General features: G+C 43.7%; 1 protein-coding gene across 1 annotated transcript in view; it reads right to left on the reverse strand.

Annotated features, from left to right (window-relative positions):
• Positions 1-19409, reverse strand: part of SUCLG2 (succinate-CoA ligase GDP-forming subunit beta) — a 449139-nt gene that overhangs the window by 220058 nt on the left and 209672 nt on the right. The window contains exons 5-8 of the mRNA XM_069206576.1: positions 15122-15274; positions 14100-14189; positions 11112-11208; positions 7562-7723 (exon numbers count right to left, since the gene is read on the reverse strand). Of these exons, the coding sequence (XP_069062677.1) occupies positions 7562-7723; positions 11112-11208; positions 14100-14189; positions 15122-15274 (502 nt within the window). The remainder of the gene's footprint in view (positions 1-7561; positions 7724-11111; positions 11209-14099; positions 14190-15121; positions 15275-19409) is intronic.

The raw sequence follows: 19409 nt of genomic DNA on the forward strand, positions 1-19409 counted from the left end.
TCCATCTTGCACATGGAGGATTCCCCCAATAGGGATAGGAATGTGCCCCCCTCCCCTTGGGAGGAGGCACAAAGAGGGTGTACCCACCCTCAGGGCTAGTAGCAATAGTGCATACAGAGCCAACTTCCTACACAATGTGTTTTAATGTCTTTGTAATCACAGTAGGCACTCCTCTTTGCTTTAGGTTCCATTTACTTTAAACTTATTTTTCCACAGATGAATTCAAAGTGTTCCATTTCCAAGTAAATACCTATTTTATGGTTTTTGCTACAGCAGCCTACATTTTCAAAGACTAATAATGTGAAAAACAGAGTAGATGCTATTTCAGAATGAAAAATTTAAATACATAATGTGCATCATCTAAAACAGAACGCAAGTAGCAGATAAAATAAATGTAATTGTTCAACGTTTTATATCGAGCACTCATTTTTAACTACTAGCTAATGAATGTCAAGTGATAATAACATAATATGCAACCTGTATTCTTCACAACATAGTGTATACTCTAGGAATGTTATGTTAATAACTGCCAAGTGTAGCTCACATAAGCAATACATCTCATTTAGTATATAGTGAGATATACCTTATTCACTGAAAATGACTTTTATAGCAAAGTGACATTTTTCCTCATATGGCAAAATGAAAAAGTCACTTACCTTTTATAATACCTTATCTGGTGGACACTAAATAGCTGCAGATTCCTTACCTTAGAAATATCACCCAGTGTCAGACTGGATCTGAAGATTTGTTTGTGAGCAGTACTCCTACGAGCTAGAAGGTGTCATCACTCAGCTCCAGGTGGCGGCAGCATCCAAGCTAGAAGTGATGTTCTCTGTGCCTATATAGGTACCAACAAGGCTTGCTGATGTCAGTTTCTTTTCAAGACTATCCACACCAGGAGCACGGCGCAACGAAAAACACTGACCACTGATGGGGAAAACTAGGGCCCTAAAAAGGTAACAGCCCTATCCCTAGAAATCCGTTCATAAAGTGGGAAGATGTGTGGGTGGATAAACAATCTGCGACTAGACAGAGCCTCTACCAGATAAGGCTATACCAAAAGTAAGTAACGTGTTAATCTAATACAGACTTCTAGCCATAGAATCCTAACCTTTGAATATATACCCAAGTAATAACATCTTCGGAGGTGGGTCTGCAGACAAATTTCAGACTAGGAAGTCCTGGGGGACCGAACAGGCAAAGTGGCCATTCCTATGGCCTGACTGTCCAGGCAGTAAAGCTTTGTGAATGTGTGCAAAGAGGCCCCTGTTGCTGCCTGGCAGATGCTCAAGACAAGAACTCTGCATGCTAACGCAGTGGTCGCAGCCTTAGCTCTGGTGGACTGAGCTTGCAATCCCACAAAGGGGCTGCTTCTTGGCTAATACGTAGCACATTTTGATACAGAGAAGAGTTGGTTGTCGACCCAGAACTTATGTGTGCAGATAAGGTAGAATGACAACACTATGGTCACTCATCTTCCTTGGAGGGATGTGGAGAGTCGTGAAAAGTAGGCAAGGTGATGGCTTGGCCAACGTGAAAAAAGAGTGACCACTTCCAGGAGAAAGGAGGCTTTTATGAGAAGCACCATTTTATCAGGATACTGAGGTAAGAAGGCTTAGATGACAAAGCCTAAAGATCACTGACCCTCTAGACAGAAGTCATCGCCACGAGGAAGACTGTCTTGATTATAAGTAGCATGAGAGGGCAATTATGAAGCAGCTCAAAGGGAATGTACATGCGAAATGTTCAGACAATATTCAAGTCCTGCTGTGGCATTATAAAGGGTGAAGGAGGGAACATATGCTGAAGACCATTCAAGAACCTATTTACAACACGGGATTAAAGAGGGATGGCTGATCTGGCACCTGCAAAAAAGCAGAGAGATATTCCTTAAGAGTGCCCAGAGAAGAGCCCTGCTGAGCGAGAAAAAGAGAGGAAGTTTGAAAGCTGTCAACTGCAGCCGCTCAATCTCTAAGCAAGAAGGCAATGAGTTAACAGGTTTTAGGAGGAGAATCCTCCACTACTGCTACAACAGAAGATCCTCCCGAAGGGGGAGTTTGATCGGAGAATCAATGGCCATGCTCAACTGCTCAGAATACCAAACTCTCCGAATGACTTGGGTCCGGTTGTTCCTTATCTTTTTGACAACACTGAGCAGGAGTAGCATGAGCTCCACTCAAGATGAAAAGCATCTCTGAGCGAGAGCTGCCTTAGAAACTCCAGCATGCAGACTTACTGACATTGTGCATTCTCAGCAGTGGTGAACAGATCTAACCAAGGCTCTACCCACTGCTGAAAGAGACCCGGCACCACCTCTGGATGGAGATACCATTCGTGATCCACTAGGCATCTTTGGCTGAGTTAACCGCCCTGGCATTCAGATGGCCCATCAGGCGTTGAACCATCAGTGAAATGCTTTGACATTCCAGCCATGACCAGAGATACAATGCCTCTTGACAAAGGGTCCATAACCCCACCCCTGCCCTGTTTGTTGCAGTATCACATGGAGTTGGTGTTTTCCCTGAACACCTGCACTAGCCTTCCCTTGATGGATGGTAGAATGGCTTTCAATCTCAGTCGGATGACACGGAGCTCCAAAAGGTTGATGTGGTGTCCGGATTTTGCCTCTCCCAGGTGGCCGTTCCATCCCAGAAGCGACATATCTGTCACAACTGTGAGATCTGGTTGGGGAAGGGAGAGGGACCTGCTGCTGACCCGTTTGGGTTTCGCTAGCCACCTCTGCAGATCTTTTGCAGTTCCCAGCAGGATGCAGGAGATCATGAGGCCCAGCAGACTCGGAGTCATTCTCACCGAAATCCAGGATAAAGGCTGAAACATCTGTATCACAGCCTGAATATTCTGGACTTGCCACTCGGGAGGATGGGCCAGAAGCTGCAGTGTGTCCAGAATAGCTCTGATGAAATAGAGTGTCTCAGAGGGAGTCCAGTGTGACTTAGGCACATTTCTAGTGATCCCCACCGAATGCAGGAGGTTCGCTGTGGTCTGGAGGTGGGAGAAGACAGCCTGGGTGAGCCTGCCTTCAACAGCCAGTCATCGAGGTTGGGGAAACCCTAGCTGGCACAGATGAGCTGCAACCACCGCCACCAAGGGTCACTGGTAAGGCAAAAGGGGAGCACGGCGAAATGAAAGTTCTCATGACCTACCACGAACCACAAGTAACATCTGTGGGCAGGCAGGACAGGAATATGAAAATAGGCATCCTCCAAGTCCAACACTACCATCCTTTCTCCAGGGCAGAAATGACCTGAGCCAGAGTGAGCATTTTGAACTTCTCCTTCCTGAAGAAGAAATTGAGGGCCCGGAGGACTAGGAAGGGACGAAGGCCCTTGTCCTTTTTGGGCACCAGAAAGTAGCGGGAATAACAACCACAACCTGCTTCGGGCACAGTGGCCCTCTCTGTGCTCCCTTGACCAGGAGAGCCATAACCTCCTTGCGGAAAAGTGGCAAGTGATCCCTCGTAATATAATCCTAGGATGGTGGCATGGCAGAAGGCAGTAGTCTCAAAGGAGAGGGAGGAGCCCCTTCGGACAATTTGCAAAACCCACTAGTCCTTTGTGATGGATTCCCAGTGGGGCAGGTGATGGCAAATCCTGCCTCAAACTGGCCCATGATGGGATGACAAACTAGGCAGGTTTGGAGGCTGCAGCTGGGTTGGAGTGGGTCGACCGCTGGCTCCCTCATCCATAGGGATATTGGATCCCGTTTCGTTGGCATGGTGGTCGGAGGGAAATGGACGCAGTTGGGTGCCCTTATGTAGCAACAAAAGTGCCGAAAAGAGGACTGAGGGGGTGAGAGAGGAGCAGCTGCGAGGCCAAGGGACCGAGCAGTAACCTGGGACTCTTTAAAGCGCTCAAGTGGAGAGTCTGCTTTGTCTCCAAAGAGATAGGTGCCATCCAAGGGTATGCCCATAAGCGAATGCCAGACGTCCTCAACCAAGCGTGGCACCGAAGGGCCACTGTTGACGCAACCGATCTGCCCAGTGAGTCGGTGGTGTCCAGTCCCCATCGAATCGTGAACTTGGCTGTATCTCTCCCGTAAGCAACAGCTTGGGAGAGAATGGCCCAGCCTCCTCTGGGACGTATGACAGCACCTGCTCGACCGCATCCCATAAAGTATGGGTGTAATGGCCCAAAAGGCATGAAGTGTTCAAGAACCTCAATGCCAGATTGGAGGAAGAGAACATTTTCTTCCCAAGTTGATCCAGTCTTTTTGATTCCCTGTCCGGGGGGTGGCGAAATGGATTGCGGCAGAAGAAGCCTGGCTAAGCTCTCAGGTGTAGGGTGTCTGGTCAGGAATTTAGGGTTGTTAGGGGCAGGCCTATGGCGGTGGGCGATTGTCCTGTTGACATGACCGCCTGTGCTGGGTTTAGCCCACGTCCCCAGCAAAGGGCAAAAGGGGTTCGGATGTGGAAGCCCCGGGCTAAAGCACCTCAGTCAAAAGGGTAGTCCTGACTGCCACTGAAGGCAGCCCCAGGCCCAGGATCTCGGCCGCTCTTCGCACCACCATCAAGTAGGAGGCTCCCTCCTCCGTAGCCACAGTAGGGGAAGAAATAATTCCAGAGTCAGGGAAGGTGTTCAACCCACTGGCTTCACCCAATGCCCAAGCCCAGTCCATATAAGGGTCTTCAAGCTTGTATTCTAGAAGGTCTGGCGACCCCTCCATACACTCACCGTACCTATACCTATAGGTATAAGAGTCAGGATCCAACCTGGGGAGAAATGCTCCCACTAAAGTTGGAATCAGCATCTGGCGACATCGTTCCTGCTCCGGATCGGAGTCGGGAATGAGATCGACATCGATTGCGGGCCCAACCGACATCGGGAGCGTCAACTTCTGTGCCGGGGAAGGTTGCAATGTCATGACCGGCATTGGTTCAGATCCGGAAACAGATCCTGAGGTGCCTTAGGAGCTGAGGCTGAAGCCGCCTGCGCAGACCCCGGGCCCCCGCCGACCCTACTAGGCCCGAGGGCATCACAGGAGGGTCAGGCTGTCGAAATGAGCCGCATTGCCTCATAAAACGCCCTGAGTTGGGCAGGGGGGCTCCGGCTTCCGGAAACTCAGGGAGGCTTGGAGCCGACCCAGAAGCAGACACAGAGGATGGAGGCCTAGGAGAATGACACTCCTCCCATGATCCATCAGCCGAGTAACGGGGTGAAGTCAAAGAACGATTTTTCTTCTTGTGACACGAATGTCCCAAGCATTTTGAGTGGGATGAGGACAAGTGGTGATGGCTCCACGAATGGTCTCATGACCTTCCTTTCGAGCGAGACTGGGTGCGACGTGGAGCCGACCGCCGTGCCATCATGAGCTTTAGGGACTGCGCCCTCAAAGCCTTCGGGTTCATGGCCTGGCAGTCGGAGCACGACTTCTGGTGGTGGTCGTGCTACAGACACCACAAGCACACAAGGTGCGGCTCCGTCACTGACATCATGCGGTGAAAGGAGTCACACGGTTTGAATCTGGTCTTAAGGGAAGACATCTCGACACACCAAGAGATCAAAAAGTTTGACAAAAGGGTCAAAAAGTCAGTCAAAAAGCGACTAAGGGCAGCTCTTCTTTGGATCTGCACATAGGCTGGCGTGGAAAGAAAAGAACTGACATCAGCATGCTGGGGTAGCGCCTATATACGACCACAATGTCATCACGGTGACGATGGCGCCAACATCGGACACGGAGTCGACAGACGTCACCTGACGGTGTGCAAATGTACTGCTCGAAGAAAAATCTCCAGTTCCAGTCTGACAACTGGGGAAAATCCTAAGGTAAGGAATCTGCAACTAGAAGTCTCTATCAGATATAAAAAATTACCTTTTCGCCCATGGAATAGGCTTCATGCTGTTTGCAATCGCTCTGAGAAGGACATTATACGAAGCAGCATCAAGTCTGGTGGGCTTGGACTAAAATATTGACAGTTACAATACATAGCTTGCCCCCTTGCTATGCACTGCTAATTACCTGAACAAATTACGGCACTCATGTCATCTTTGATAACATCATAGATAATATCAATGTAATATTTGCAGTCATATTTTTATAGTTAACTCAGGGCATGAGTTATAGTTACTTGAGATAACTAACTGTAATAGCTTAATTTCTTTGGTTTGGTATATTTAAAATGTGAGCCTAACTATAACATCCCTGTAACCTTCGATTTTTTAAGTGAATTTCTCAGTTTTTTTTTTGTTTGTTTAATCTATTTCCCAATTACAACGTCTTGTAACCTTTGCTTTTTTCAGTGAGTATATATATATATATAGATTTATATGTATACACACACACACACACACACACACACACAAGCTTAATGACATGGCCTTTTCATCCTCCATATACTCTAGTTTTTAGTAATATAGCACCAAGGCTATATTAGTTGTGCATAACAAATACACTTCATCATCATCAACTGAAACCAAAAAACCTTACCTCACTTTACGGCTACCTGCCCCTAAGCACTAAAAATACCTTATCTTCCCTTACCTCTAAACTCCATATCATTTGAGATACTACAAATGATCTCCGCAAATGAAACTTTGCATGTAGGAAGTGATATTTTACTGACTGATGTACTGCATCATGTAACGGATGACACTTAAATTGAGCTGCTCTTCAAAGGTCTGCCAGGGAGTTAATAGCTTTGGATAGGGATGAGTTCAACTTTCCTCATGCAAAAATCCTTCTTCCCATTTTGGTAGTTGTTACTCCAGTGTATCTTAAACTACAGAGGATGTGAGCTCTTCCAGGTTCTACCTATTTGGCTGTAAATCATGAAGTAACTCTATTTATAGTTTCAGCAGTTACTTTTCAATACTCAATTGTTACTGCCTCAGTGCTTTTAAGCTTGCTCCTTAATTGCCACTGCCAGGATCTCTCAACACAATGACTGCATATAAAATAACATATCTGCTTCTGTTGTCCCTTACCATTTCCACTGATCTTAGTACAGCACTATGATATCCGCATGGGTGATAAGCTGTGCTCTAGAAATTGACTGATTGATTAGGTATGCAGTTCACATGCAGTTCACAACATATTTGAATGTCTATCATTGCACAGATCTGACTTCAAAGCGTTAGGTACTGCATGGCACTTCAATTCTATCCCTGCAGAGACTCAGCTCCCTACCCATACCTTTCCATGTGTCTCACATTTGGGGGCTAACACTATTGTTATGGGAAGGCGGGTCAAAGCCACTAGAATTATCTTCAGTATTCTCCAGCAACAAGTCACTAGTATAAGTCAAATAAGTCTGTATCTGCAAAAGTCGTTTTTCTCATTTTACTATTACTTGGTATGTATCTTTTATTATGAAAGTGGATGGTGCAGTCAGTTGTGGGTCACGTGCACCGAGCCACTCACAAAGAGGAAACATCGAAGTTAACTGTTTAAGTATTTAATACAATCTAAAACCTTAAGTCACTTTTTGAGGCTGCAAGACAACGTACAATGGCAACCTGCATGCCCAACCTAGGAACATTCTACGAAGGAGCAGCAGTACCCACAAATTATAAATTGGCAAGAGAAATCATAATTCTTTCCTTACCAAAGCAAGCAATGTTTCCATCCAGTCCAATGTATTTCAGGTCATAACTAGCTGCTTCACTTTCTATTGGATCACTCTCCGATGTATCATCCATGGCAAATATTTCTTTTTGTCGAAATTCAGCATTGTCATCAAAATTTATTTTTGCATCAAAGCAGACAACTAGAAAACAGATAAATATTATAATGAACGGAACATACAACTATTTAAAGATTAACATAAAAGGAAACATACTGCACATCTTGAACAACACAGCATAATAAATAAGAATAATGTGATTAAAATAGCAATAATGATAATTCTCATTTCCTCTCTGAAGGCTATCAATGCGCTTCACAAGAAGTCAAGGAATCAACAAAATGTATAACTGAGAGTGACCCGTGGTTCAACAGCTCATTTCACCCTGCCATGACGCAAGAAAAATAGCTATAAAAGGGCAATCTTTTAATGAAGGATAATGAAAGATGAATTTTAAGTCTTACAGGGATGAATTCCCAACTAACCAACATTAGATGGACATTTATGACGTGAACTGAGCAACTGTATATAGTATTTGTTATAAGACTGAAAATAAGTATATTTTAATTTTTTATTAAGGGTATTTAAAAAGGCAATTTATCACACCACTAGATTATAAGCTGTGTTGTTTTTTTACTGGATACGTGAACATGACAAGATGGGACAGTCCATACATTTCCAAGATCCTGTAGATGCTGCACTATGACAGTGAGCTTCTCCTGCATCAACTGCCACATAACTTATTAGGGAGGCATTCTTGCCCACTTGGTAGTCATGCCCATTACTTACTGTTTCTGTACTGACAATAACTGAGTCTATTTGGCCAACAATGGTCAAAATGTTGAATTAATAACATAAGAGGACAGAAGTCAACACCATTGAAGGTGTCCATACAAAGACATGTCAAGAAAAAAAAAAGATTCCCTGCTTTTAAATTGTTTTTTTCTCACCACTTTTTCACATTTATAGATGTTTCGATTTTACCATTCATGGCACAAATACGAGCACTTGATCACATTTGTTTATTAAGCAATGGAATAGGTTTCACACAGGCTACTCCCATGTCTTTGACTCTTGGGGTCTTTGTTCTTTTAATCTAAATCGCAGAACAAAATACAAGAATTTAATTAACTTAGCTCTCTGTTGACAGATCTCGTTAGGTTGATATATTCACTTAAAACAAAACCCAATATGAACCACAGTTCTTCATTTTGAGCTGAGGCAGGAGCAATTTATCGAGCAGTGTAATGGAATAGTTATCAAAATCGGATTTGGTGATGCCTAGAGTGTCCCTTACCACGCTCGGGATTTTTGTTCAGTGTTCCACCACTGATTATTTTCACCTGTACAACGTTATAAATAGGGCTGCTGGTTGGCTTTGGTTCAAATGTGCAATCTGAAGGTTGTTTGAAAGGTGGAGATACACTGTTTTATTGTATATTCTTCCTTGGGTCATGGTACCATTGGGATTACCCTATTACTGTCTCCTCGTGGTTGTACTTGCAATGGTTTCGTTAAAAGGGCTTATTAAATGCTTTAAATACAAGGAGGGAATACTGTATTCTAGGGACTTCTACAAGTCTTGGGCCACTGTTGTACTGATGAAAGCCTATTCTTCTTTATTCAGTCTTCTTTAATCTGGATACCTAGAAGAGGATATTAGTTACACTGGCGGTGTAAACCATTTTGGGTGTCACGCCTCTGCTCTCTGTTAATCACTTTAATTGCAAGAAACCACCTTTTGTTTTAGATGGCTTCCATTTAATTTTTCATAGACTAGAGAGAGTTTGGTTTTGCTGATATTCTGGTTCGGGGCAGGACCTATATCCTTAAGGTAAATTCTATCTTTCTCATGGCAGTGGTGTAGGACCTTTTGGGTATTGCGATCAATCAAGCAGAGCCATTTGGAGTTCCGATCTTGCTATCTCATACACAATTTCATACTCCTTGGCCTAGTCATGGCACTTCTTGAAGATACCAATCCATGGAGCGATTACGTTGAAAACAGACAATCTGTTGCAGTATATGACACTGAAATCTTTTTGCTGTGGGTATTCTGGCATGTTGTGGTTAAGATTTATTAAATGGATTGGAAATGGTGCCTTCAAGTGTGCACACCTCGTTGACACTTGCTTGCATCTTTACAGCATCAGTACCTTGTATGCTTATTGACTCTGAGCAGTCTTTCTCCCACGAGCAGCCATGCTGAGGAATTAACATATCATAGACAAGGAAAAGAAGCTTTCACTGCAGTATACCAAGCAAGGTCTATCTAACTAGTGATTCAAGAAAATCAGTTTTTTTTCTAACACCCTGGCCAGAAAGATTAAGTTAACCAATAACTATCCAAACATTAAGCGAAGGATTGTTTTTTTTTAAATTGTACAAGGAAGCAATAATATGTCACTAATATGTCACAAACAAGCTGCTAAATTCTCAATCTTGCTCTCCAAAATATATATTTGAATTTTTCCTTATGATATAAAGGGTGATTTTATATGTGAATTCTAATAGTAGCATATATCTATAAACCCAGTACTCCAGCATCAATATAATGTTTTTGAACTACTTATTTCACTGGCCTGGAAAGATGCATTTTAAAAGAGGGCTGCCTAAAATTTGGGAGCATTCATTTTTTTAAAATAATTTGTCGACAATACCCTGTTAGATCAGTGCATTTCCATTTGCAAGTGACAAAAATTTATATTTAAAAAAAAATAAAGCCAGCATTTACAAAACACTCACAGCACTACCTAACTGTTTGGAAGAGAGAAAGAAAAATCAGTGCTACTGCCTTTTCTCAAAATTCTTCTGCCAAGTTACATGGCATTGATTTAGTAAACCATCCCATAATAAATGAATTTTACAGATGCAGCGCACATTGATCTCGAAAGCATTTGAGGCGCGCTTGCCAGCAACTGCTCTTGAGCGGCTTGTGATATAGACTCCAGACTACATTTCATTACAAACCCTACTAGAGTCACAGTAATTATTTTTGCACTTAGCATTCTTGGCAAGACTTTCACCTGATATTGCGAATTCCCACAGGAATCTCTGGAAAGAATTGCTGCTAGCGGCAAACTAGAGTGAAAAAACATGGTTGCAACCATCACGACTAGCAAATAAATAGCTGAAAAATGAGTCCAAATGCATTCTGTATTGGTCTGGTTATGAGCGCCCACACTCCACTGAGACAGTCGAAAGGACAAATCCTGTAAATCGACCTTAATGGCGAATACTGGAAGTGCCTCAGAGAGCTCAATGGTAGGCAGGGCCTCCTTGCTAAAATTGGAGAGAGCCTTCAAACCTGTGCAAAATGCCCTCCCTGCTTCCATTTATTTTACCAATTCTTGCATCAATCAACAATATATATTAAACTATTTAAGTCCACAAGGAGAACCCACAATAGATCATAAATTAAATTAAACAACGAAATACGAACAAAGCTGTTGGAGCCCTCCACGCACTTCGGCTTCTGGTTTGCATTCTGACAGAATTATGATGGGTTCATTTGCGAGGCTCCCCGTCTTACCTTGTCCTTCTGGAGTTTCGCCAAAGGGATTAATTTCCACCTGAGTAGCATCAACTTTGAGAAAGAGATTGTAAAGCTTCTTAATTTGATCCGCTGCCTACGGTTTATCAAAAGAGATGTAATTACAAAACTGAAATGTCAAAACATGATTAGCATTCGTAAAACAGGACACGTTTTGGAATGGTTTACCATTTATGTTAATTAAAATCACTGCATATAACCTGCGTTAGTGCACAACATTTATTAATCCGAATGCGGTCTGCTGGCAGACGTTCCACAGGAAAGGTACTCCACTAGACTGACTATTGTCCCTTTAAACTACTTAATGTCTACAGGAAATCGGTAGCCTGGGGTCACGGAATCGTTGTACATACTTGATGCCTCGATGAAAAGTTCAACAATTACATATACATGCCTACTCCACAGAGAAACGTCTGCTGACAAAATTGCACTGGACTGCTGCACTACTCGCAAGGAATGCTAATTCCACAGCTCAGCATCTCTAAAACAAACTCCTGCCACACACAATAACTTTTGCGAATTTTCTAAGTTTAATAGCTCTGTCTTATACATTAATGTGCAACACGTCCCACACTCCTCACATTGATAGGCTGTGGTCGGGAAAAAAGGATAACACGTTTTCTTCGGAATCTTCACATAAACGGGTAGAAAAATGGTCTCTCACTCATGTAAAGTGGAGTTCTTAAATAAAAGAAAATGTGGTAACTAGAAGGAATGTCCGTACCCCTGTGGAAAACTAAGATTTAGGGCATCTTAAGTTCACAAATAATCAGTGTTCAATAATTATCAACACTGGTGTTTTGTATCAGGTGACCTACCTAAGACAGTGGAATCAACAGCTAACGGACAAGCACAGTCCCAAAGTACAGGGTCGGGTGAGGTCGAGGATGAGTCATGCTGAGGCGTTCTGGATGCGCTGGAGTTTCCGTATGGCATTGCCGTAGTCCAGTCTGCTGCTGACGAGGGCATGGGTGACCGTTCTTCTGGTTTCCACGGGGATCCATCTGAAGGTCTTGCGGAGCATGCGAAGGGTGTTTAAGCATGAGGACAGGATGGCGTTGACTTGCTGGATCATAGAAAGTGAAGAGTCCAGTATGAAGCCGAGGTTGCGTGCGTGGGTGGTGGGCGTTGGGGCAGACCCCAGAGTGGCAGGCCACCAGGAGTCATCCCATGCTGATCTGTTGGGGCCGAAGATGACGATCTCGGTCTTCTCCGAGTTCAGTTTGAGGCGGCTTGCTTTCATCCAGTTGACGATGGCGTGGAGTCCGGTGTGAAGGTTGTTCTCAGCGGTTGCGGGGTCCTTCGTGAGAGAGAGGATGAGATGAGCGACGTCTGCGTAGGAGACGATGTTGAGGCCGTGGGATCGGACGATGTAGACATTGAAGAGGGTGGGGCTGAGTGAGGTTCCCTGGGAAACTCCGCAAATGGTCTTGGAGGAAGGAGGTGAGCCAGTCCAGGGCTCTGTGGCGAATTCCGGCGTCGAAGAGGCGTGTGCAAAGGGTGCGGTGACAGACGGTGTCAAAGGCTGCAGAAAGGTCAAGGAGGATGAGGGCAACGGTTTCACCTGTGTCAAGCCTGCTCTTGATGTCGTCGGTGCAGGAGATAAGGGCGGTCTCGGTGCTGTGGTTCTTGCGGAATCCGGACTGGGAGACGTCGAGTAGGCTGTTGTCCTCCAGGAAGCGGGATAGTTGGTTGTTGACTATCTGCTCAATGACCTTCGCAGTGAAGGGGAGTAAGGAGATAGGTCAGTAGTTTTTTAGGTCTTCGGGTCGGCTTTGGGTTTTTTGAGCAGGGCGTTGACTTCGGCGTGTTTCCAGCTCTCAGGGAAGATGGCAGTCTTGAAGGAGCTGTTTATGATGGTCCGGAGCTGGGGAGCGATGATTTGGCTGGCTTTATTGACGACGTGGTGAGGGCAGGGGTCGGTGGGAGAGCCAGAGTGGATGGTGCTCATGGTCTTGGTGGTTTCCTCATTGTTGGAGTGGATTTTACGATAATGTGGCACAATTAGTTTTTTCGGCTTTAGAGACCTTAAGCTTGCAAACAAAGTTCAAAATATTTAACAAATCTTTCACTGGCACGAGCATTATTATCATTCAAGGCTGCTACGAGGCCTGCATCGTAGGTTGCCTCCATTCTGTTGTGAACAATGGGAAAATAGCCGTACAGTGAACACCGTGGTATCTTTATAAATGTGAACAGGTCTACAACGGGGTATGTGGGTGGTTTGTCATTGAGCCATTTATATTTTTGTTTAATTAATGGATATGGTGACATCCGGCAGATCTCGTCATATTTTGCAAGGATAATCTCTGGCTCATGCAACTACATGCTCAATGGCTATCATCTTTTACAGAACTCTTGCTGTAACAGTAAAGAGGGGTTGGCGCAATGTCTTTTCTTGTCCTGCATGCTTATCTTGGCTTGCTATGGACTCTTATTTACATTCTCTCTCTCGATCAGTCAGTCCCTTTTCATATATCATCAACACGAGGGCACCTGACGAACAACCCTTTCTTGGATATTCCACATTTTTCCTCTCAGCTCTCTTTTGCTTAGCTAGTATTCAGTATCACTTTTAGTGTGTTCTTATCCTCTACTCCTTCTTTCATTACCATGATTGCCCCCTCCTAACAATTATTTATTTGTTTCATTCGTTCTTTTCTTAGTTTTACTTGGGCTATTTCCAAAACTCCTTTTCTTCATTTCATTCATCTGGACCCCCTCGTACTTTTAACCTACCCTAGTTTTTGCATGTAGATTTTTTTAGTGGTGTGAGGAAGACGAAGAACAATAAAAATGAACATTATAATAATGGTAATAATAATAAAAACCTTACCATTAATAATGCCTTTATGAACATAATAATAATCATCATAGCAACAAGTAGCGCAATAATATTAATCTTTACGATCACTACGATTTTCTTTTCAATAATTTAATGCTATTTTGTGATGTTTACTTTTTTACCTGATGCTGAAGTGGTCCCTTGAAGCCCAAATTGTCTGCCATTTTCATTGCTTGGCAGTCCTTTACTCCTTCGAATATATCTATTTCTTCCTATGAGAATAAAAAAGTAAACATTTTAGACTTCAGGAACGCAACAAAAAACTGTATCTACCATTCCAAAAGAAAATACTTAGGGCCCTCATTATGAGTGCATATCCCAACACAGTAACCCTGCACGAGGAAATCCTGATACTGGCAGAGTGTGGCCTTCATTAAAAGGGTCTTTCAACTTCCCATGCGGTAATCACGGACCCAAAAATCCCAATACGATAGAGTGTGGGAATTATCGAGGGCGGGATTGCTGAATAATCATGTCACATATTTGTACCAAGAGGGGAATTTATTGCACAGAACTTTATTTCCACACCAATTTCCAGCACTTTTTTTCAGGTTGAATTACATCTGGTTTCAGGAGGAGAAACATCAGGTGAAAATCCTAAAGGTGCTGAAATGAGTGCACAATTTATATCGCGATTTGGCCAGCATACCCATTTACAGGCCATATTAGGACTTGCAAGGAACTCGTAATGATGACCTTAGCTATAAATTAAGAAATTAAAAACTAGATTAAGGCAGAGATGAAATTACTACAACTGTCAAGAGAAAAAATGTCATTTAACACATTTCTATTATAATAAAGAGCCAGAAAAAAACATTAAAACTACAGAACTATTCAGGGTGCAACATTCAACTGGCAATGCGATAATCACGCCAAAGAAAATAATAACGTACTTATTTTGAACCACTATAGGAACCTATGTTAGAAATATAAAATGCAATGCCTTATATTTTTTTTATATTTTTTTCGGCACATGGCCTAAAACAATTTCAGCAACTACAGAGGGGGAAATTCGCTTCTAATTATGCTGAAGCACAGTTTTATGTTGTTCTAGTTTAACTGGATAACTGTAGCCAAAACAGAAATATTCTTAGTTAACTTTTTGTTACTAAGTGGAACCTTTTTTCATAAACGTATTGGCTACCTTGAAGATGAGTTCTGGGCTTTTGTCTGCCACTTCTTCAATGTCAACACCTCCCTGGGGGCTGCCAACCAAAACAGGTCCATTACAAGCTCGGTCCATCAAAATTGCCAAGTATGTTTCCCGCGAAATATCCAATGCTTCAGCAACCATTACCTAAACCAAAACACATTGAATATGGTTAGTACGGTTTTGTTTAAAAAAATATATATACATACAAATTTCATGTTTACTTGTTGTGTTTGCCAGTATAGGCAATACAAATATTAAAATCAGATACAATTATACAGCTGCAAATCCTTTACATAGGTAGTTCTAGTTAGGACCATGTTTCCATAGAAAAAGTGTTTTTTGACTAGCCTAAATCTTTGGCACCGTTTGACCAATCTTAACAAAATTTTACAAAAAAAAAGTGTGCAGTGATTCTTGTTGCACATAGAAAGTTTTGGGGTGATCAGTCAAGCGGGCCCAAGAAAAAGAGGGGGGTCAAAAAAGTTGCATTTCCCATGTTAATTCCTACAGGAACTTTAGACATATCTACTGCCCGAACTACTGGATGGAATTACACCAAATTTGGCAGAAAGCTAGCTTTCATACGCAGATTATGCTTTCGTAAATCCATTTAGTTGTTTTGTAGATATTAAAGGTAAAATACATTTGTGCAGGGTAATGCACAGCTCCAATTGGCTGCCAACACTTCAAACCAGGAAGTGTTGGCAGTCATCTTGGGATCCGGCTTCAGCAGAGTCCTACAAAAAAATGTGAAAAACACCCTGAACCCTTAGCTCGGGTGGTCGGGTGCCCCCCTCCCGAAGGGCTAAAAAGCATGTTTTTGCTGTGAATTCGCTAAATTCATGAATTTGCTGCAAATTTTTTAAAAACATGCCCAGGCTCCCTGGCTTCTTTCTATGAGACCACAGGTGGGCCATGTCCGGGAGCATTTACATTTTTTAAATTTACTCCCCACAGCCCTGGGGACCACCACCTTCCCGGGGCTTTAAATCAATATAACACGGGGGTGCCCTGCCTGCCCCACAGCCCCAGGGACCACCACCTCCGTAGGGCATTGCTCAGACTGTGTGCAGTGGGAAACAAATCTAAATAGTGCTCCTGCCTTGAGGAAGCAGCATTAAGATCTGCTCCCTGGGGGAAGGAGGAATGCTGGCTCCCGTTGCATGTAGTGTAGGGAGCGAATTGTGGTCACAGTGACCTTGAGGCTCCCCCCACAACCCCAACAACAGGATTGTGGCACCCACCTTTACCAGTGCTGGACCCTAGGGATGGTGACCCAGGGGCTGAATTTGGCCCAGGGTCTGGAGCCGCATGCCCCCTACCCTGAAAGTATAACAGCTGTTACCGGGTCCAAAATCAGCTTAGTGAGAAGAGCTGCATGCACCCCCCCCCCCCCCCCAAACACCAACACAGGGCCCGGGGGATGAGGTCCCCAGAGCTGAAATCAGCCCGGAGAGTCAGAAGCGTGCCCTTCCCTCGCTATTGCCAATGGGGTTGAGGAGCCAGGGCCGATCAAGGCTCAGGGAGGGCCTTTAATATATAAAAAGGTCCAGGGGATAGGGCCCCAAGGGCCTAATGAGGTTTGCGGAGGGGAGCTGAGCTGCCACCCTTCCCTTAATTTTAATGACTGGGGGATGGAGTCCCCAGGGCCTATCAAGGATCAGGGAGGTGGGACTCGTGGCACCCCTCCCTTTACTTTTTAAATGAGTGGCGCAGGAGGGTGAGGTCTACAGGGCCATAATGGGTCCCAGGATGGGGCACTTGGCTCCCCTCCCCTTTAATACAAAAAGGGCCTTGGGATGGACAGTAGTGAAAAACGTCTTTTGGAGTTTTTCATTACCAAGACATGTAAAACCTAAAAGTACATGTCCTATCTTCTAGTAACACAGCACCCTGCCCTATGGCTTACATTGGGTCTACCTTAGGGGTGACATATGTAATAAAAAGGGAGTGACAGGCTTGACAAAGGGTTTTAAAAGCCAAGTTGAATTGCCAGTCAAACTGCACACACAAGCTCTATAGTGGCAAGGATGAGACATGTTTAAAGGGCTACTTCAGTGTGTGGCACAATCAGTGCTGCTGGGCCACTAACAGCATTTAATTGACAGGCTCTGGGTATATGGTAGACCACTTTACATGGGACTTACAAGTAAATTAAATATACCAATTATAGATACACCAATGTTATCGTGTTCAGGGGAGAAGCACCTGCACTTTAGCACTGGTCAGCAGTGGTAATGCGCTGATAGTCTAAAGCCCAACAAAAACAATCAGCAAAAACAGGAGGTAAGCAGGCAAATCTTTTTTTGGTGGGGTAGAGGAGAACCAACCTAAGGATGGCATAACTAATAGGTCACCATTGTGTTTCTTAAGCAAAGGTTTAACCAAGATGAGCTTCCAACTATCCAGCACAAGAGCCACGAGGAGTGATTAAGTAAGGCATTGAGAACAAGATTGATAATCTTAATACTATCTGTTAGCACCTGCGGGGGCTAGAGGTCTAAAGGCGATCCAGATTTACATTTCAAAATAGCATATCTAGACTGCTCCAAGATGATGGTACTATCCTCTCTCATAGAGGCTGCTTAAAGGCAGTTCGATAGAATCCTGCTAGGCATTGCCACTGGTTTAACAGGAGCGAAACCAGAACAGATAGTCAGGATCTTATGCTAAAAAAAAGTCAGCCATCCTATCACAGGATTCCTGCAATGAATCGAGATTTGAACAACAGCCTTTAGGCTGCAGAAAATATTTAGAGATTTGAAAGATTACATGGGAATCATTATTTTCTGCTTCAAACTTTGCAACAAAGAACAGCTTCTCTGCTTCTATGAAAGCTTTATGGTATTTAAGGCTAATTTACAGAGACTATCTGCTTGAGTGTACATGGCCGTCCAGGGCCTGCTCTAATTTCCTATAGCTAAGACATTCTTGTGCCAATGAGGGAGAAAACTAAGGGACAGATCAAGCTGGGGTCTTCTTAGTATTGATATTCTGAGCGAATAGCTCATTGATGTCCTCAGTGAGCCAGTGATTACATTTGTCTAAGTAATTGTTTACGTCTCCTAATATCAAAGAGAGAGAACTAGAAAGTTGATGAACAAATGCAGAGTCCTGGAGTTTTCCCCACAAGCGACACATACTACCAGTTTTACCTACGGACATACTGTTGGTTCTAAGAGCTTTTGACATAAGAAAAATAAACTTATGATTTGACCATATCTCGGGAGTCAGCAGTAAAAGACTGTCCATTTGCAAAGTCTACTTCCGGAATATGGCTAGCCTGATGTGTAGCGCTAGTAAACAACTGAGTAAGATTGAAGCAGTTGGGTGATCAACATGTGTCCTAGCAGCACCATTCTTAGCATAATCTATATGACAGTCAAGGCCACTCGGAATGGTAAAGGTGGATTACTGGAGCCAATGAGGAATTACAGCCTCTACTAGTGAGACCAGAAATTGAGAGCTAGTTCACAGGGCACAATTGATTAAAATGCCAGAGAAGGAGTCCTGCTTTTCTGCCCCTTATACTTATCAATATGAAACACAGAGCATTGAAAAACAAAAGCTAAGCCACCCCCCACCCCAACGTGACTTCCCTTCCTTGCCCCCTGGCATATGGTGTAGCCCAGAGGAATCTGCAATGCTGTGTCTGGGTTGGGATACTCATTGTACCAGGTTTCCGTTTTCTTTATCAGTAGGCTGGAACTGTCTAAACCGTGTTAAAAGAGAGAGCTAATGTTTATCAGCCCCCCTGCATTTTGCTATTATTGCTATCATTTCTATGAGCGCCAAGTTAAAACCTGGGCTCTTTTTTCTTGTGACAAATTCATCATCCTGGGTAATAATGATAGCCTGTTGACAGATGACTCAGGGTAATTATCCCACTACTTTCACAAGATTCAAATTGATATTGCAAGTTTGCAACATGTCTTCTTACCTAAAGCCTTTATTTCATCCACTGATTAAACAATGGGGCCAAGCTGTCCTGAAGCAAAACTGGCAGCATGACTGGCGTTGGATGCGGCAAGGGCACGGGCAGGTCCAGATGGGCTTGCCAACGGTGCGCCCGCTGCGGGCATCCACTGTGCATCCGCACTGGTTTCTTTATGAGCACCAACTCAGTCAAAGTCCCCTCCTATGCAGTCGAACGAGTAGACCGCTAACTGCCAAAACAGCAGCAGAAAGCAAAAATACAATGGCAGCAAAAGGAACTCACACTCCAAAAGTCCAAAAAGGAAAAAGTGACTAAGCCAACAACAAAGTCCACCTAAACATT

This window comes from Pleurodeles waltl, chromosome 9 (assembly GCF_031143425.1).
Source record: "Pleurodeles waltl isolate 20211129_DDA chromosome 9, aPleWal1.hap1.20221129, whole genome shotgun sequence".
NCBI classification, from domain to species: Eukaryota; Metazoa; Chordata; class Amphibia; order Caudata; family Salamandridae; genus Pleurodeles; species Pleurodeles waltl.